This window comes from Erinaceus europaeus, chromosome 3 (genome assembly GCF_950295315.1).
Source record: "Erinaceus europaeus chromosome 3, mEriEur2.1, whole genome shotgun sequence".
NCBI classification, from domain to species: Eukaryota; Metazoa; Chordata; class Mammalia; order Eulipotyphla; family Erinaceidae; genus Erinaceus; species Erinaceus europaeus.
Window position 1 is genome coordinate 66,542,518 of NC_080164.1, and position 19,871 is coordinate 66,562,388.

Here is a 19,871-nt window from a genome sequence, read left to right on the forward strand (position 1 = left end):
AATAAATTTGTTTTTCTCCCAAAACACAGGTAGAACGTGAACTGGAATTGGCATATTACACCAAAGTAAAAGACTCTGGGGTGGGTGCGTGGGGAGAATACAGATCCAAAAAGGATGACAGAGGACCTAGTGGGGGTTGTATTGTTATATGGAAAACTGGGAAATGTTAAATCATGTACAAACTATTGTATTTACTGTCTAATGTAAAATATTAATTCCCCAATAAAGAAATTAAAAAAAAAATTTATTGTTTTTCTCCCTAGCCTACTTCACACCAAAACTTGACTTTTCAATAGTCCAGCACATTGGGAAACAGGGAGTTAGCTCAGCACTAGAACTCTGCATGTGTGAAGTCCTGGGTCCCATCTCCAAGAAAATACAACATTCTGGAGTGGTGTTCTGGTGTCTCTTATCTCTCTGTCACACACACACACACACACACACACACACACACACACACACACACACACACACAAAATAAAAATACAAAACCGTAAAAAGTTCTTGATGATGAATATCCAGCTCTCCACCCACCCCTTACCTCTCAAATGTTCTAGAATAAAGAATGAAAGGGTCAATGATCTGGGCCTCTCAATGGATGGTCCCATGTCTATATGATGTCTGTTGGATATGGCCCTTTATGAACAAATTAATTCACTCCTCATGCCCTCCACTGTTGCCCAGATCTAGAATTTTCTGTCTCCCTGATATAGCCCTGTTGTTTAATAGCACTCAAATGACCAAACAACATGTTTGATTGCAATGAAGACTAATAAGCAACCATGACCTAGTCCCACTGGTGCTTTAAATCTCAGCCTGAGAAATTTTGATTTTTTTATTTAAAAAAAAAAAAAGCTGAGCTGGGAGATAGCATGATGATTATGCCAAGGACTTTTATACCTGGGGCTACAAGGTCCCAGGTATAATCCCCAGCACCACCACAAGCAAGAGCTGAGCAGTGCTCTCTGTATCTGTCATGAAAATTAAATAAATAAGATGTAATTAATAAATAACTATTGTGTTTGAACAACTGTCTTATAGCCTGCCTCTTCATCTTTCAGACAAATAAATATATTGAAAGTTCCCCCCAAAAGGCTCATATTTAAAAGTCCTTAAACAAAAGTACTTGTAACTAAGTTTCTGCTGAAACAGAGGTTAGTTCTTTCTTCCCCTCTAGAAGCAGGTACACAATCACAATGGACATAACCCCTCTATTTCTCAATTCTCCCTAACCCTGCTTACCACCGGGGTTACTTCTAATCCTTCAGGGAGGGACACTGGCAACTCTGAATACTAGGCACATGGGACAGGTCAGGGAGTTCAGGAGCAATGGCAAAAGAGTAGAATCACAAATCTAATTGGAACCGACAATATCAAAGATGTGGCTGAACTAAACCAACAAGCTATTGATCATGTAAAGATTATCTCAGATTTCAGATTTTAAAGCATATGGAGTCCACTTTTCCCCTAGGCCAAGAAATACAGTCTTGTAGCCTAAGAAAACATTCTCTGACATGTATTTGCACGGGGAAACTTTTAACATGTGCAAGGGCTTTTCATAAATGGAAAAGCTAATCTTTTTAAGAGAAGATTCTGGAAGCTGCCCCTGTCTTATCTGGCCGGTCAGGACTTCTAAAAAAAAAAGGAGTTATTTGAGGCTAGGTGTAGTGAAAACAACAAAAAAACAAACCATAAACCAAGGGTAGCAGAGGACCCCTGGCTTGGCAGAAAAAAATCCGGCAGGGTTGGGAAGAGACAGAAGGCTAGTTGTCTCCATAAACATCTGATATACTCTGGGAAAGAAGGTCTGTCACTTCTGGCAAAAAATACTTGATTTGGAAAGTTTGCATCAGCTGAAACACTGGCGCTAGAGTTGGATCTAAATAACGCACACCATGCGTGTCAGTTCTGATTATGATTATTTGTTGAAGGCCAACAAAACGGTCCGTGTTGTAAGCACGAGAGAGATGGCTTACCCAGAAAGCTCTGGACGTTTTTTTGTGTGTGTGTGCAGTTTAACATAAATTATAAAAGAAAAACCATCTTACTTCTAACTATATATAGCACTTATCTACCCAGCCTCCAAACATAAAAATTAAACAAACCACCCAAAGAAATAAATAACCAAAAAAAAAAAAAAAAAAAAAAACTAGCTTTAGTCCCATTGAAATAGTCCTCAAGGGAGGAAGGGCTCATTTGCTATGCTCAACATTTTATAAGGGAAATGAAGGGGAAAACACAAAAATCAATGAAGGAGAAAGTCACTCCCTGCTATCAATCCTTAGTGGCCTGCGTTTCTGATGGGCTTGTTCTTTCTAGCTCAGCCCCAGGGGAGGCAAAGTGTTCATCCGAGTCTCCTCGTCACTATAATTTCAGCTTTGCAGCTCCCCTGCAGAAAGTGGCAGCTGCTAAAACACACCAAGTAGCTTACTCATTTATGCTGTTGGGGGGACATGGGACCAACACAGGGAAATGACTTTGGGAAGGGAGCAGCAGAATACTGCAAGAATGAATGAATGAATGAATGAATGGATGAATGAATGAATGAATGAATGAATGAATGAATGAATGAATGAATGAATGAATGAATATACAGGTGAGGGTTTCTCCCCCTTTAATACAGCAAACATCCAAAAGTCTTTGGGTCAGCATCCCACCTGACTGGCGGAAACAGAATCTATTAAGGGAGACTCCCTTCAACCTAAGACTATCTCCGTATTTTGTCTCTGTATTTTGATGTTTCTTAACCTTCATGGGCTCCACTTTCTCTACCTGTAAAACAGGGACAACAATATCATCCTCAAGGGCTATAGGAAGACGTCTGAAGCAGGGACCTAATGCTAGACAGTTGCTAGCTAATCCACTCTTCTAAAGCAACTCTACATAGGAAAAATAAACCACAGAAAGCCCACACCAGAGCATGGTCAGGCCAACACGCAGATATGCCATGCTCTGAGGGTGAGTGAGCATGTGGGCTGTTGTCAATGGAAGGAAGATTGACCAGACAGGGCATCATGCCTATGGCATGATGCTGCCAGGCATCACTGTCACTATGCTATTGAAGCAGTATGGAGCCAAACACCAGCACAGAGGAGAGACATGGGGGCCCTTAAGCTGAAGGGAACTTTCCAAAGTGGCCAAGGTACCAAACTATCCACATGAACTCAACTCTGGAGCAGAAAAGGGAACCATCTATAGCTGCCAACAGAGCCCAGTAGAGTCAGTTTGATCAAGACCTTTTTCCCCAAAGGAGAACTGCCTAGGTGAGAGCATTCTCAGTCAGAACTAAAGGGTTGTCCTCCCCCACTGGGCTAGGAAACTGACACTGCTCTATACAGAGCACAGAGAAGAGAAGTCTCATGAACTGCTGTGATGATCCAGAAAAGGCAAGGAGCATCAAGGATCTCTCCCACAGGCTGAACACCTCTCAGTCCTCCTCAGGCAGCACAAGGAGACATTATGGTTAACCACTTGTGATTGCCCCCCTCCCCCAGCCTTGTAAGCAAGCAATTCAATCAGTAGAGATACAGTACTACCACTTGAATATTAGCTATGCTAAATGCACAAATAGGTAATTTGGGTAAAAGGGTCAGGTGGTGGCACACCCAGTAGAGCACATACTTTACCACTCATGAGGAGCCAAGTACAAACCCCTAGTCCTCACCTGCAAGGAGAAAGTTTTACAAGTGGTTGAGAAATGCTACGGGTGTCTCCCTGTCTCTCACATCTATCAAAAAGAGAAGAGAGGAGAGAAAGGAGAGGAGAGGAAAGTGAGAAGAGGAGAAAATAGAAGAGAAGAGGAGAGGAGAGGAGGGGAGGGGAGGGGAGGGGAGAGGAGAGGAGAGGAGAGGAGAGGAGAGGAGAGGAGAGGAGAGGAAAGGAGAGGGGAGGGGAGGAAAGGAGAGGGGAGGAGAAGAGAGGAGAGGAGAGGAGAGAGGAGAGGAGAGGAGAGGAGAGGAGAGGAGAGGAAAGGAGAGGGGAGGGGAGGAGAAGAGAGAAGAGAAGAGGAGAGGAGAGAGGAGAGGAGAGGAGAGGAGAGGAGAAGAGAGGGGAGAGGAGAGGAAAGGAGAGGGGAGGAGAAGAGAGGAGAGGAGAGAGGAGAGGAGAGGGGAGGGGAGGGGAGGGGGAGGGGAGAGGAGGGGGAGGGGAGGGGAGGGGAGGGGAGAGGAGAGGAGAGGAGAGGAGAGGAGAGGAGAGGAGAGGAGAGGAGAGGAGAGGAGAGGAGAGGAGAGGAGAGGAGGAAATGGCCATGAGGAACAGTGAAGTCATGTAGGCACCAAGCTCTAGTAATTATGCTTAGTGCCAAAATAGAAAGGAAGGGAGGGAGGGAGGGAGGAAAGGAGAGAGAAAAAGAAATAAAGACAAACAGAGGGAGAAAGAAAGAGAAAAAAAAAAAAGAAGAAACTCCCTAGAGAAAATGACACCACAGTTAAAAACCATAGAAATGCAGCACTGAAAGACTTATCAGAAAAAAAATTCAGAAGAGTGATCATAAGGATATTTAAAGAAATTATAAGCTTTCAAATCAACACACAGAAACAGGTTAATAAAGAATAAAAGGCAGCATGCTCAGCGGAGAAGCAGCTACAGAAGCCAGAACTCCTACCTCTGCTCCCCAGAAACACCCTTGATCCATACTCCCAGCGGGGGAGTAGCGATAGGATGAAGATAAGAGGACTGTGCACTCCAGCTCCATCAGCACCCAGAGAGAGAGAAGGAAAAGGAGAGGGACATATGGAGGTAGTTATGATGTCATGAGTGGCTTAGAGGGGAAGAGACGAGTAATCAGAAAAAGAAGGGGCAACTATGCATAACTGTGGACAGATAGTTGTAGAGAAGATGGTTGGCCCATGTCTAAAACTTTAGGGGAACTGTGGTGGATTACAGTGGGGAGAGTGAAGATTCAGAACTCTGGTGATGGGAATGGTGTGGATTCAAACCCCTGTCGACATGTAATTCTGTAATATAAAAATGTTTAAAAATACACAGATATCACAAACAAAAAATAAAATAAAACAAATGTTCACTAGAAAAAAAAAAAGAAGAAAGAACACAAGGAAGCCTGGAACATGGTACAGTGTATAAGGCCCTGGACAGTCAGGGATGAGGGCCAAATTCAATCCCCAGCATTGCGTGTGCCAGAGCGATACTCTGGCTCTCTCCCTCTCCCAGCATAAATTAATAAATAATTTTAATTTGGGGTTATTGCACTTATAGTAAATAGGCTGTTGACACATGTGTAAAATTTCTGTCTCCTGCAAAAACAAAGCAAACAAACAAACAAGCAAACAAACCTCTCTCCCCTAGCCTAGGTCCTCCTCCATAATCATGCACTATGACCTGAAAGTCCCCGACCTCTCTCCTAGTCCTTTACTTTGGTGCAATACACCAAACCCAGTCCAAGTTCTACTTTCTGTTTTTATTTCTCAGCTTCTGCCCATGAGTGAGATCATCCCATATTCATCTTTGTCTTTCTGACTTATCTCAATTAACATGATTCCTTCAAGCTCCATCCAAGATGAGATGAAGAAAGTGAATTCATCATTCTTAATAGCTGAGTAGTATTCCATTGTGTATATACACAACTTTCTCAGACACTCATCTGTTGTTAGACACCTAGCTTGCTTCCAGGTTTGGCTATAATAAATTGTGCTGCTATGAATATAAGCACACACGAATCTTTTTGGATGGGTGTGTTTGATTCCTTAGGATATATCCCCAGGAGAAGAACTGCAGGATCATAGGGTAAATCCATTTTTAGCTTTCTGAGATTTCTCCAGACTGCTCTCCACAGGGGTTGGACCCATTTTTATTTCCACTGGCAGTGCAGGAGTGTTCCTTTACCCCTACAGCCTCTCCAGCATTTGTTGTTACTGTTCTTTCTAATGTGTGACATTTTCACAGGAGTAATGTGGTAACTCATTGCTGTCTTTATAATAAAAAATGTTTAAAAAATATATTAACTCAAGAAATTCATCACCAAAAAAATTAAAGATTTGAAGGGAAAATTCCAAACAGACATAATATATGAAGAATACTTTAAATGAAATGCATACTTAATTTTGACAATGAAAGAAGTAGACTCAGTGAAACCAGGAAAAGACTATCAGGATTAAAGAATAAAATGATCACAGTATCTCAAAGGCAGGAAGAGGAAGAAGCATGATTAGAAGAAATGAAGCAACTCAACAAGAATTGTCAGAGCCCATTAGAAAAGTAAATATAGGAGTATGTCATAGTGCATCTGATAGAGCACGCACGTTACCATATCCAAGGACCTGGGTCCCAGGTCTCCACTTATAGGGGGGAAAAGCATAATGAGCTGTAGAACAGTGCTGCAGGCATCTTTCTTTCTCCCTAATTCTTTCTTACTGCACTTACAAAAGAAAGAAAAATGAAATGACCACAGGAATAGGAACAATGGATTCTTCATGCAGGCACCACACCCCCGTGATAGTTCTGGTGGAAAAAATATAATTAAATTAAATAAATTAAATTCCAGAAGGATGGGGGGAGTGGAAGCCACATTTAAGGAAATATTAGCTAAAAAAATGTTTCCAAATCTACGGACTTGCTAGACCGTACATGTTCAGAAAACTGAGATAATGCTTAACTTTCTGAATCCAAACAACCACCATCAGGACACATTGTACAATCATCTGAAGTCAAAGACAGGGGCCAGCAGGTGGCTCACTCATGAGAGCACACACACAATGCCATGTACAATAACTTGAATTTGAGCCCTATACCACCACATGGAGTGTCTGCAAGAACAAAGTTTTATGAGTGAAAAAACAGTGCAAGAGTATCTCCCCTTCTCTGTCTCCCTCTCCCAATCTCTCTTTCACAATAAAAAAAAAAAAAAGTGAAGAATGGTTGCCAGTAGCAATGTTCTTATGCAGGTACCAAGCCATAACAACTACACTAGCAGCAAAAAGAATATATATGGGGGGTCAGGCAGTAGCACAGCGGGTTAAGTGCACATGGCACAAAGCCCAAGGACTGGCGTAAGGATTCCGATTAGAGCCCTCAGCTGCCCACCTGCAGAGGGGTCACCTCACAAGCGGTGAAGCAGGTCTGCAGGTGTCTATCTTTCTCTCCCCCTTTCTGTCTTCCCCTTCTTTTTCCATTTCTCTCTGTTCTATCCAACAACAATGCCATCAATAACAACAATAATAATAACCACAACAACTATAAAACAACAAGGGCAACAAAAAGGGGAAAAAAATGCCTCAGGAGCAGTGGATTTGTGGTGCAGGCACCAAGTTCCAGCAATAACCCTGGAGGCAAAAAAAAGAATATATATATAATTTACAGGCTGCTAGAGAAAAAAACATTTTCAAGGGCTGACCATATGTTAGGGCAAAAAATAGTTTAAATAAATATGTGAAGATTGAAAACATAAGAAGTGTCTTCTCTGATCACATTGATATGAGGCTAGACATCAACTACAAAAAGGAAAACGGGAAAATGTCAAGCGCATAGAAACAAAATAACATGCTTCTGAGTAACACTTGGGTCTGTCAAGATCAAAAGAGAAATTAAAAAATTATCACGATTGTTCACTAATCCTTTCTTAAATTAAAAATTTAAATAAAAAAAAAAATTATCACGAGAACAACAGAAATACTGAGAAGAGCTCTCTGGGGTTTTGAAAACGCAACATAAAAGATCAATTCAGGGCTGGAGAGATAGCTCACCAGGCAGGCTCATGCCTTGCCCTGCACACAAGCCCCATCACAGAGGGGGAAGCCACTGTTCTAATGTTGTGGTTCCTCCTCCTCCTCTTCCTCCTCCTCCTCCTCCTTCTCCTCCTCCTTCTCTCTCTCTCTGTCTACCTCTCTCTCTCTCTGTCTGTCTGTCTCTGTCTCTAGTAGCTGGTAGCAATGCAGCCAAACAAATGCAAAACTCCTGACTCCAAAATAACTAATTCACTAATTAATTAAAGATAAATTTATATGACTATAAGCCCCTGTTAAAGGAAAATGACCTCAAATAAACAATCTAACATTATATCTGAAGGAAGCAGTAAAGGAGACACAAATAAAGCCCAAAGTCAGTAGAAGGGGGAATAATAAAAATCAGAGCAAAAACAAATGAAACAGAATTGGGGCGAGGTGATGGCACACCTGTTTGAGTGCACACATTACCATGTGCCAGAATCCAAGTTCAAGTCCTCCGTCCCCACGTACAACGGGCAAGCTTCACAGTGGTGAAGCAGGACTGCAAATGTGTCTTTCTGTATCCCCCTCCTCTCTCAATTTATTTCTGTCCTATCAAATAAACAAAAGTGGAGGGTAACATAAGGGAAAATGGCTATTGAGAGTAGTGGATTCATCATGTAGGCACTGAGCCATAGCAATAACTCTGGTGGCAATTAAAAAAATTAATTAAATAGAAACAAAAAATGATAAAAAGGGTCAATGAAGCCAAGAGTTAATTCTCTGAGAGGATAAATAAACTAGGTAAACCTTTCATTAGGTTAAGTCAGAATTTCAAAAAAAAAAGTGAGGAACTCATAGTAAAAAGAATGAAAAATAGAAAAGACACTTTGCAAATGGCATAGTAGAAGTACTATGAATCATAACAGAATATTATGATATGCTATATTGAACATTTTGAACAACCTGGAAAAAATTAACATATTCTTAGACACACACACACAAAAAAAAAACCATCCCAAGAATGACCTAAGAACAGCTTCCAATAAAATGATTTTAAGCACACACACACTAAAAAAGAGGAAATAGATAGATAGCCTTAACTAGCTAGTCTAAGTATATGCTATTGTTGAGCATCATCCTAGAATTTCTACCCAGAGCAAACAAGCAAGGAAAAGATATAAAAGGGAATCAGATTGCATGCCTAACCTGCACATCTGAGGCTCTGGAGTTTCCAAGTTCAATTCCTGGCACCACCATATGCCTAAGCTGAGCAGTGATAGTGTCTCTGTCTTTCCCTCTCTTCCTCTCTCTCTCTCTCTCTCTCTCTCTCTCTCTCTCTCCCTCATTCTGTCTTTCTTATTAAAGTAAAAAATAAAAAGTGGTTGGCTGTAGTGCTAAGAGAATATGGTTATGAGAGAACATAGTATACTAACTATAGAGAGGGCAGATGATGGGGAGTGTGAAACATTCAATAAATGGTAGTCTTTACTCTTGTTCTTGCCATAACCTAGCTACTGAAGAGAACTCACCCTTTGGCAAGATGAAAGGCAGGGCATCTTTAATTTCACTCCTCATTTGAATCTGTCCTTTTATAAACTGAATACATAAAACCTGCATTCATGAGTTAGGAAAACCTGGCAGCAAAAACCCAGATTCCAAAGGACAGTAACAGTGAAGAATAGACTGAGTAGCCACAGAAATATGTACATGGCCACACTCACACTCATCCACACATATTTACACAAACTGCTTTCCAGAAAGAACTTTAAACTTTACTTAACCTTTGTAGTTCTCACACTACCCAGTATCAAACAAGAAACTGTACAGGAAAGTGAGTAAAAATGCAATTGCTTTCTTCAAGAAGGAATTAGAGTTAAAAGGTTGGGGGCAGGGGTGGAGTTTACATGGCTGGATTTTCATACTACACATTTTGACCCCTGATTGGACAAAGAGATAAGTCTTGAATTTTTTTAATGATTGGGAATGGAAGAAATTATTATTGTTTATCACAATAAAACATGTAAAAAGCAATACTGCTTTGTGAGATTTTTCTTTCCCTTCCTTCCCCCCTTCTTTCCTTCCTTCCTTCCTTCCTTCCTTCCTTCCTTTCTTTCTTTCTTTCTTTCTTTCTTTCTTTCTTTCTTTCTTCCTTCCTTCCTTCCTTCCTTCCTTCCTTTCTTTTTAACTTTCTTTCTCTTTGCCACCAGGGTTATTGTTGGAGCTCAGTGTCTACCTGAGGAATCCACTGCTCCAGGCAGTCATTCCCCTCCCCACCCCCCTTTTTTTTTCTTTTTTATTTGACAATACAAAGAGAAATTGAGAGAGAAGAAGGTAGAGACTAAGTGGTGGTGCACCTGGTTGAGCACACATGTTATAGCTTGCAAGGACCAGAGTTCAAGCACCTGGTCCCCACCTGCAGAGGAGGAGGCTTCATAAGAAGTGAGGTAGTGCTATAAGGAGTTATTTCTCTCCCTCACTATCTCCCTTCTTCTCTCAACTTCTGTTTCTATCCAATAAATAAATAAATAAAATATTTTTCTTTTTTAAAAATATTTATTTACTCCGTTTTGTTGACCTTGTGTTTTATCATTGTAGTTATTATTGTTGTTGTTATTGATGTCATCATGTTGGATAGGACAGAGAGAAATGGAGAGAGGAAGGGAAGACAGAGAGAGGGAGAGAAGCAGACCTGCTTCACTGCTTGTGAGGTGACCCCCCTACAGGTGGGGAGCCGGGGGCTCAAACCGGGATCCTTACTCTAGTCCTTGTGCTTTGCACCACCTACACTTAATCTGCTGTGCTACTCCCTGACTCCCATAAAATATTTTTCTAATGAGAGAAGGAAGGGGATATGTAAGCTAGGATAACAAAACAGCTTCAGATCTGTTCTCATGGAGCTGTCACAAGGCATTAAGTGAATGAGTGCAGGCTAGGAGCCATGCCCATCAAATAGTAGGTGCTCTGTAGGTGTTGGCTGGGATGAGACATAAGACCACTGAGCATATGCTCACCTCCACTGAAACACTGGACACTGTTATGAATCTTAGCACCACAGGACAGAGAGCCCACAGAGAAGGGGAGAAGCTGGACTTGCAGAGGAGGGTCCACTGCTATTCAGGTGTCCTGCTGTCCTGAACCACAGGATAAAGGATCCTCACCTGTGTAGAGAGGTCAAATGTGGCTTCGGTCTGGATCCCTCTCACATTGCTCCCATGGCCCCTCTCCGTCATTGCAAACATGCCAGTGTATTTCTGCTCCTGGAGTTGACCAGACATTAGTAGAGAATTAGCAAGTCAGATGGTGGCTCTAACTATAGCCATCATTAAGAATGTCAGTGAAGGGAGTCAGGCGGTAGCCCAGCGGGTTAAGCGCAGGTGGCACTAAGAGCAAGGACCAGCCTTAGGACCCTGGTTCGAGCCCCGGCTCCCCACCTGCAGGGGAGTCACTTAACAGGCGGTGAAGCAGGTCTGCAGGTGTCTATCTTTCTCTCTCCCTCTCTGTCTTCCCCTCCTCTCTCCATTTCTCTCTGTCCTATCCAACAACAACACCAATAACAACCATAATAACTACAACAACAATGAAAAACAAGAGCAACAAAAGTGAAAATAAATAAATAAATATAAAAATAATAAATTTTTTTTTAAAAAAAGAATGTCAGTGAAGAGAGAGAGGTGCTTTCGATAGTATAAAAACCCAGCTTGGTTGCTGCAGTGAAATAACAATGGCAGACAATGCATTGTAAATAAAAACAGCCTTGCATTCTGAAGAGATGGCTTAGCAGGTAAAGCACAAGGCCTGTATGTCTGAGACCTCTAGTTCAATCCCAGCCACCTAATAAGCCGGGGAGGGTGGCCTGTCCTCTTTCTTTCTTGTCCACAAAACAAATAAAAACATTTAAATATAGCTTGAAACTCTTTTTCTATACAAGACTCCTGCTAGTGTTTATTTTGTTATGTATGTGTATGTATTAAAAGTTTAGTTTATTGGGTTCCAGGTGGTGGCACACCTGGTTAAGTGCACAGATTACAGTGTGCAAGGTCCTAGGTTCAAGCCCCTGGTCCCCATCTGCAGAGGGGAAACTTCATGAGTGGTGAAGTGGAGCTGCAGGTATCTCTCTGTTTCTTCTCCTCTCTATCTCCCCTTCCAATTTTTCTCTATCACTATCTAATAATAAAATAAAACTAGGAAGTTTATTTATTAATGAGGAGGAGGAGAGAAAAAAAGAGCCATAGCACCCATGCCTGCAAGTCCAACACTCCATCTACCGTACCACCTCCCAGACCACTCTACTGTGAATGTTCAAAACTGTCCATAAAAGGTATCTATTAAAGTGTATGCAATACCTGGAGTGGCTGAAGCCACTTTGTCACGTGTCTTGGGCTTCCCAGATTCCTGACTGCACCACCAAACAGCCAATAAATTATTCCACACTAGAAACAAGAACAATACACGTTCTAGTTAGCAACAGTCAACAATTTAGTGGCAGCTGAATCTACTGATCAAACTCTATTTAAGAAGCATCTCTTCAACTCACCATGCCTAATACAAGTCCCACATGTAACCTTCCTTCCTTGATTTATTTCTTTCTTTCTTTCTTTCTTTCTTTCTTTTTTTTTTTTTTTTTACCAGAGCACTGCTAAATTCTGGCCTATGGTGTTGCTGGTGATTGAAGATTGAACCTGGGACCTCAGAGTCTCTGGCTTGAAATCTATTTGCATAAACATAATTTTTCTCCCCAGCCCCAGCCTAATTCATGATTTCTTGTCTTAAAGAGGTTGATCCAACATGAGTCTTTCCATTCACCTTATCAAATGTCTGTTCTAACCCCTGAGCTGTGATTGCTCAGGATCTAGCAGTGTGTCTGGGTTGTGGGAGGGACACAACACAATGTACACAAAACCCAGTTCTGGCTGAAGCCTGCAGTGGTAGTACTGTTGTGAGAAGCAGGAAGGCTGACAGAAAGGGTGACACTGAGCTCCCTACACACACAATTATTGCTGTCCACAGAAACCTGAAAGGCAAATCTCACCCCCTATGGACATATGAGGATATTGATATCCAGAAATGGAAGTGGCCTGCCTATATCTGTACTTAGAAATATGTGCATGAGAGTCAGGCAGTGGCACATACTGTAGAATACACATGTTACCACACACAAGGACGAAGGTTCAAGCCCCAGTCTCTGAAGGGGGGAAGCTTCAAGAATGGTGAAACAGTGCTTCTGGTGTCTCTCTTTCTCTCCCCTTGCCCACTCAGCCTCTACAAAAAAAAAAAAGAGGGGAAAATGGCCACCAAGAGTGGCAGATTTGTTGTGCAGGCACCATGCCCAGCAATAACACTGATGGCGACTTCAAGTGTGTACAGCTGACAGCATAGTGTTTATGTAAAATGATCTCACACCGAGGCTCAGAGAGCCCAGGTTCAATCCCCCCCCCCTTTTTTTAACTGTAACTTTTCTAGGGAAGAAATAAATTTAGAAAGAAGAGGGAAATGGGAAGGGATAAAGACAGAGAGATAGGGAAGTTGGGTGGTAGCGCAGTGGGTTAAGCACAGGTGGTGTGAAGTGCGAGGACCGGCATAAGGATCCCAGTTTGAGCCCCGGCTCCCCACCTGCAGGGGAGTGCTTCACAGACAGTGAAGCAGGTCTGCAGGTGTCTATCTCTCCCCCTCTGTCTTCCCCATCCTCTCTCCATTTCTCTCTGTCCTATCCAACAACGATGACATTAATAGCAACAACAATAATAACTACAACAACAATAAAAAAACAAGGGCAACAAAAGGGAAAATAAATAAATAAAGATAAAATTTTTTAAAAGGCAGAGAGATACCAGCAGACCTGCTTCACTGCCTGTGAAGCTTTCCCCCTGCAAGTGGGGACCAGGGGCTCGAACCCAAATCCTTGTGCACTGTAATGCATGCACTTAACCAGGTGCACCACCATCCAGCCCCCCAGATTCAATTTCAAACACCACCATGAGCCATAGCTGACCAGTTCTCTGGTCTCTCTTTTTCACTCTGCACCTCTCTTTCTCATTGAAATAAAGTTCTAAAATTTTCAAAAGATCAAAATAAAGAGGGTAGGACTGGGATTCAAAGACAAGTTCCCTTATGTCCGACAGCAATTTATAGAGTCACTGTAAGGATTCAGTGAAGGCCAACTGGAAAACACTTTAGTCTTTTATAAACCCTGGAAAAGTGTTGCTTTGAGTTGCAGGGGTCAGATGGAAGATGGCTTGAGTAGGACCATTTGAAAAATGCAAAGGACTACTGATTGCAAAGAAGAGCTCAAGTTCAAAAGCGTTTGTTGTGTCTGCAGGTCAACATCCCCCCTTCCTCTCTAAGTAGCCACACTTGCTCAATTTTCCTTTGGGGAGACTCTCTTTCCCCCAGGATCAGTCCAAGTGACTGATATGGACTTCCAGCCTCCTACATGGACTTCCAGCCTCCCAGTTGTAGGATGAGTCTGGGACCCAGAACAAACCAATATGCATAATATCAAAGCCACAGAAATGACTTCAAGACGGACCTATGATCTGGGTGGGTCTAACAGAGCACCAACTGGGACTGGCTGGAGAAGGCAACCGGATTAGGCAAGAGAAGCTCTCTCCACTGATGCAATAGAACGTGGAGGGATGGAAGCTTGGTGCCAGTAGCTACTTTTACCATCACAAGACCTAGTGAATGAAGCCAACACTTGGGGCAAATCAGCCAACACTTGGGGCAAATCAGGGGTGAGGCATTAACAACCCTAACAACTCTGACCAGCTGCAATCCTCTGACAGCAGGGTAGGCTCTCTAATCACATCTGCCAGAGGAAGATTTGGAGAGTCATAAAATATCCTCTGGAAGATGCATAACACACAGATTACCCAGAACCCTTCTCTGCCACAGGCACTGCAGATAACATTATTAATTCCAACCCAGGAAAATGGAATCAATTAATCTCACCTAAACAATTGTAGAAATCAAATTAAAGAGAGAAAAAAATGTAAAATGAAAACAGGTTAAATTTTCCACACCCTAATTCTCTTTGGCTAATAGGTTCTCTACCATAGACTCCTTTTCTAGGATTCAAATCCTTTCCTCCTCCTTAGAAAAAAGGAACATGGATAGACACACTTACCAGTGGAATAGAATTGACAGCCTGGAAGTAAGCCCTCACACCTATGGACATCTGGTCTTTGGCAAAGGTGCCCAGACTATTAAATGGGGAAAGCAGAGTCTCTTCAACAAATGGTGTTGGAAACAATGGGTTGAAACATGCAGAAGAATGAAACTGAACCACTATATTTTACCAAATACAAAAGTAAATTCCAAGTGGATCAAGGACTATCAGACCAGAAACTATTAGGCACTTAGAGGAAAATATTGGCAGAACTCTTTTCTGCATAATTTTTAAAGACATCTTCAATGAAATGAATCCAATTACAAAGAAGACTAAGGCAACTATAAGCCTATGGGACTACATCAAATTAAAAAGCTTCTTCACAGCAAAATAAACCAATACCCAAACCAAGAGACCCCTCACAGAATGGGAGAAGATCTTTACATACCATACATCAAACAAGAGGCTAATAACCGAAATATACAGAGATCTTGCCAAACTCAACAACAAAATAACAAATGACACCATCCAAAAATGGGGAGAGTACATGGACAGAATATTCACCACAAAAGAGACCCAAAAGGCCGAGAAACACATGAAAAAATGCTCTAAATCTCTGATTGTCAGAGAAATGCAAATAAAGACAACAATGAGGTACCACTTCACTCCTGTGAGAATGTCATATATTAGAAAAGGTAACAGCAGCAAATACTGGAGAGTTTGTGGGGGTCAAAGGAACCCCCTGCACTGATGATGGGAATGTAAATTGGTCCAGCCTCTGTGGAGAACAGTCTGGAGAACTCTCAGAAGACTAGAAATGGACCTACCCTATGATCCTGCAATTTCTCTCCTGGGGATATATCCTGAGGAACCCAACAGAGCCATCCAAAAAGATCTATGTATACATATGTTCTTAGCAGCACAATTTGTAATAGCCAAAACCTTGAAGTAACCCAGGTGTCCAACAACAGATGAGTGGCTGAGCAAGTTGTGGTATATATACACAATGGAATACTACTCAGATATAAAAAAAGGTGACTTCACCATTTTCAGCCTTTCTTGGATGGACCTTGAAAAATTCATGTTAAGTGAAATAAGTCAGAGACAGAAGGATGAATATGGGATGATCTCACTCTCAGGCAGAAGTTGAAAAACAAGATCAGAAGAGAAAACACAAGTAGAACCTGAACTGGAATTGGCATGTTGCACCAAGGCAAAAGACTCTGGGGTGGGCAGAGGGGAGAATACAGGTCTAAAAGGATGACAGAGGACCTAGTGGAAGTTGTATTGTTATATGGAAAACTGAGAAATGTTATGCATGTACAAACTATTGTATTTACTATTCAATGTAAAACATTAATTCCCCAATAAATAAATTTTAAAAAAAGAAAAAAGGAAAAACACTAGAGTGTTCCCTCCACATTTTGAACACCTTCATTCACTAAGTGCTATTATTGGGATAATTGGATCAAACAAATGAAATTGTAACACAATTAACAGAGACAGGATCTTGCATAATCCAGAGTTAAAATGTGGGGTTCCTCTGCTGTGTGTTGGCCTCACTTGGCAAAACCATAATCTCTGAATGGCAGGTAATCTAAGAGAAGAAATGAACGAGGATCCTGTGAGTCTTCTGAGCAGGTGGCTCCCTGGTCTGATATTTTGCTTTTAGCAGGTTCCTCCTATGAAGGACTTGCCCCCAACCCAGACAGCAGGAAGTGCATGACCAAGGAGCCATCACTAGGGTGGTGGCAGTCAGAACTGCCACCACCCTAGTGATGGCAGTGGTCAAAATGGCAGTAGAGGGGTTCAGAGTAGATTCTGATCGGCTGGAATGGGAGAAGAGAGAAGGAGAGGGCTGTAGGTGACACCTGTGTCCCTGGATGAGTCTCAGATGGATAAGGTCCATGAAGTGAGGTAAGAATGCTTATAGGAGAACCCAGGAAAGAGGGAGAAGATTCATTAACATAATTCTGTGAGACTGGAGGGACAAGGGCAGCAATCATCAGAGGGAAACATCACAAAGTCTCCTCCTCAGAGGGCACTGTGTCCACAGCTGTCATTCCTACCCAGTGAGCACCCTGGTCCCCAGCCTAACTACAGAGATAAGATATAGGGAAGTGTTTTCCCTGGAAGAGACTTGGAGAAAACATGACAAGAAACTTTAAAAGGAGGGGAGACATCTAGCAAAAACTCTTACTTTACACATGAGCCCACCTTATACTGTTTACTTGGGGAAGCTCCTTCTCTTCCTTTATCTACTGTAGAAAAGGGACAGTTACAATACCAGGGCATCAACACACCCAGAGAGGACCATTGTGAGAGCTCCCAGAGGCTTGAACTCTGCAGTTAGAATAGGCTAAAGTCACCTCCAAACAAATGGTGATAAAAGAAGCAATGTCATCCTGACCTCCCTAGGCAGACAACCTCACCAATGTGTTCTAAAGTCTCATCTCTCCAGAACCTTATGCCATCAGGGAAAGATAGAAATAAGCAGGGGGTATGGGTCAACCAGCCAGTGCCCATATCCAGTGGAAAAGCAACTACAGAAGCCAGATCTTCCACCTTCTGCACCCCATAAAGAATTTTGGTCCATATTCCAGAAGGATAAAGAATAGGAAAGTTGGGAGCCAGGTAGTGGGTTAAGGGCACATAGTACAATACACAAAGACCTGTGCAAGGATCCTGGTTCAAGCCACTGACTCCCCATCTGCAAGGAGGTCACCTCACAAGCAGTGGAGCAGGTCTACAGGTGTCTATCTTTCTCTCCCCCTCTACCTTCCCCCTCCTTTCTCAATCTCTCTCTGTCCTATGCAACAACAACAAAAATGGAAAAAATGGCCTCATAGTGGATTCATAGTGCAGGCACTAAGTCTCCAGCAATAACCCTGGAGGCAAAAAAAAAAAAAAAAAAAAAGAGAGAAGTTTCCAATGGGACATAGAACTCTGGAGGTGGGAACTGTATGGAATCATACCCCTGTTATCTTACAATCTTGTCAATCATTATAAAATCACTAATAAAAAAATAAATAGAAATTTTTAAAAGGATAAGAAGCAATGTTCCAGTGGCAGCGAAAGCTGGAGGCTAAAGCTGAGAAGCCAAGTCTGACAGAGGTCTTCTAAATAGTCTCTGATACCTCCAGGTTCTTAGCATCCCAGCAGCAAGGGATTCATTAATGCACTTCCAACATGATGTAGAAGAACCCATGTTGTGAGTGACAGTGTCTGCAAAGAACTTTCACAGGAGATGAGAAACTTTACTCACGTGTCAACAACTACAGTCTAAACCATTAACTCCCTAATAAAAATAATATATATTAAAAAAACACTGTGATCATAGAAAAGAGAGTTCCATTAACTTATCTGTGTCCTCCACAATATTCATGTTCTGAAACCTTCAACCCAGGGCCAGGCAGTGGCGCACCTGGTTGAACGCACCTGTTGCCATGCACAAGAACTCAGTTCAAGCTCCTGGTCCCCACTTTCAGAGGGGGAAGCTTCACAACTGGTGAAGCAGTGTTGCAGGTGCCTCTCTTTCTCCCTCTTTATCTCCCCTCCCCTCTCAATTTCTCTCTGTCTCTATCCAATAAAAAACAAGTACATTATTTTTTAAAGCCTTCAACCCTGGTGTGATGATTTGGATACTGACTTGGGGGGAGGTAATTGTGTTTAGATGAAGTCATGAGGGTGCCGGTAGCCAACCCTCTCCCGTCTCCCATCCTCCCGTATCTCCAAACTCAGTGGCCAGTCACCTAACTCAAGTTGGACGTGCTAAGATCGACCCAGTCTGGAAAAGAGAAATTTCCCATGAGTGGTCATCCCACTTCTGTTTATCTTGTCCATCTCCAAAATTCTCTCCCTTTACACTGTCTGAACTGGAAGACGCTTTGAAGAGGGTTAAACCGCGAACGGCTGCTGGCTATGATAACATCACCCCAGAACTCATTCTTAACTTGGGCCCCGCGGCAAAGAAGTGGCTCACTTCATTCCTGTCCCACATCTTGGAATCTGAATCTATGCCCAAAATTTGGCGTCGTGCGAAGATAATAGCAGTTTTGAAACCAAAGAAAGACCCAACACTGGCCGCCAGCTATAGACCAATTTCTCTCCTCTCCGTGTGTTACAAACTCCTTGAGAGGCTGCTTCTGTCACGAATTTCTCCTCTTACAGAGAAATTCCTGTCACCCGCCCAAGCTGGTTTCCGCCCAGAAAGATCTACCTGCGAACAAGCCCTGGCCCTCTCAACTTACATTGAAAATGGATTCCAGAAGAATTTAAAGACGGGTGCTGTCTTTGTTGATCTCACAGCAGCCTATGACACGGTCTGGCACCGTGGTCTCCTAGTCAAGATCTCAAGATGCCTGCCTCCATGGGTGGCCAACACAATATTATTTCTTCTCCAAAACAGAAGATTCCGGTGCATCTGGGTGACAAGTCTAGCAGATGGAGACTTGTCTCAAGTGGCCTCCCACAGGGCTCTGTTCTGGCTCCTACGCTATTTAATATTTACATCAATGACCTTCCAGAAACTTCTTCAAGGAAGTTCATCTACGCCGATGACATCTGCTGTGCAACTCAGGCATCCAAGTTTGACATCCTCGAGGAAACACTCATGAAAGACATGTCTCTGATATCTGATTACTGTAAAAAATGGCGACTAATCCCTAGCACTGCAAAAAACGGTATCATCTGTTTTCCATCTACACCATGCCTCGGCCTCGCGTGAGTTTAATGTGCAGCTTGGCGATACAAGAATCCGGCATGAAGCCCAGCCAGTCTATCTTGGCGTTACTCTCAATCGCACTCTATCATTTCACGAACATCTCATAAAAACTGCAACAAAGGTGGGCGCGAGGAATAACATCATTGCAAGACTGGCCAGCTCTTCATGGGGCGCGAGCGCTTCCACACTACGATCATCATCTCTGGCATTATGCTATTCCACTGCAGAATACTGTGCCCCAGTATGGTTCCGTAGCCCCCATGTCCACTTGGTCGATTCCAAATTATATTCCTCCATGAGGATAATTTCTGGAACCATCCGTTCCACCCCGGTTCCATGGCTGCCAGTTCTTAGCAACATCGCCCTGCCAGATATTTGT

The 19,871-nt window shown here is 42.5% G+C and overlaps 1 protein-coding gene across 1 annotated transcript in view; it reads right to left on the bottom strand.

Moving 5' to 3' along the window:
- The window catches only part of ACOXL (acyl-CoA oxidase like), a 361,479-nt gene that overhangs the window by 299,712 nt on the left and 41,896 nt on the right, over positions 1-19,871 (bottom strand). Inside the window, exons 4-7 of the mRNA XM_060188434.1 lie at positions 12,008-12,094; positions 10,823-10,921; positions 2,663-2,772; positions 542-553 (exon numbers count right to left, since the gene is read on the bottom strand). Of these exons, the coding sequence (XP_060044417.1) occupies positions 542-553; positions 2,663-2,772; positions 10,823-10,921; positions 12,008-12,094 (308 nt within the window). The remainder of the gene's footprint in view (positions 1-541; positions 554-2,662; positions 2,773-10,822; positions 10,922-12,007; positions 12,095-19,871) is intronic.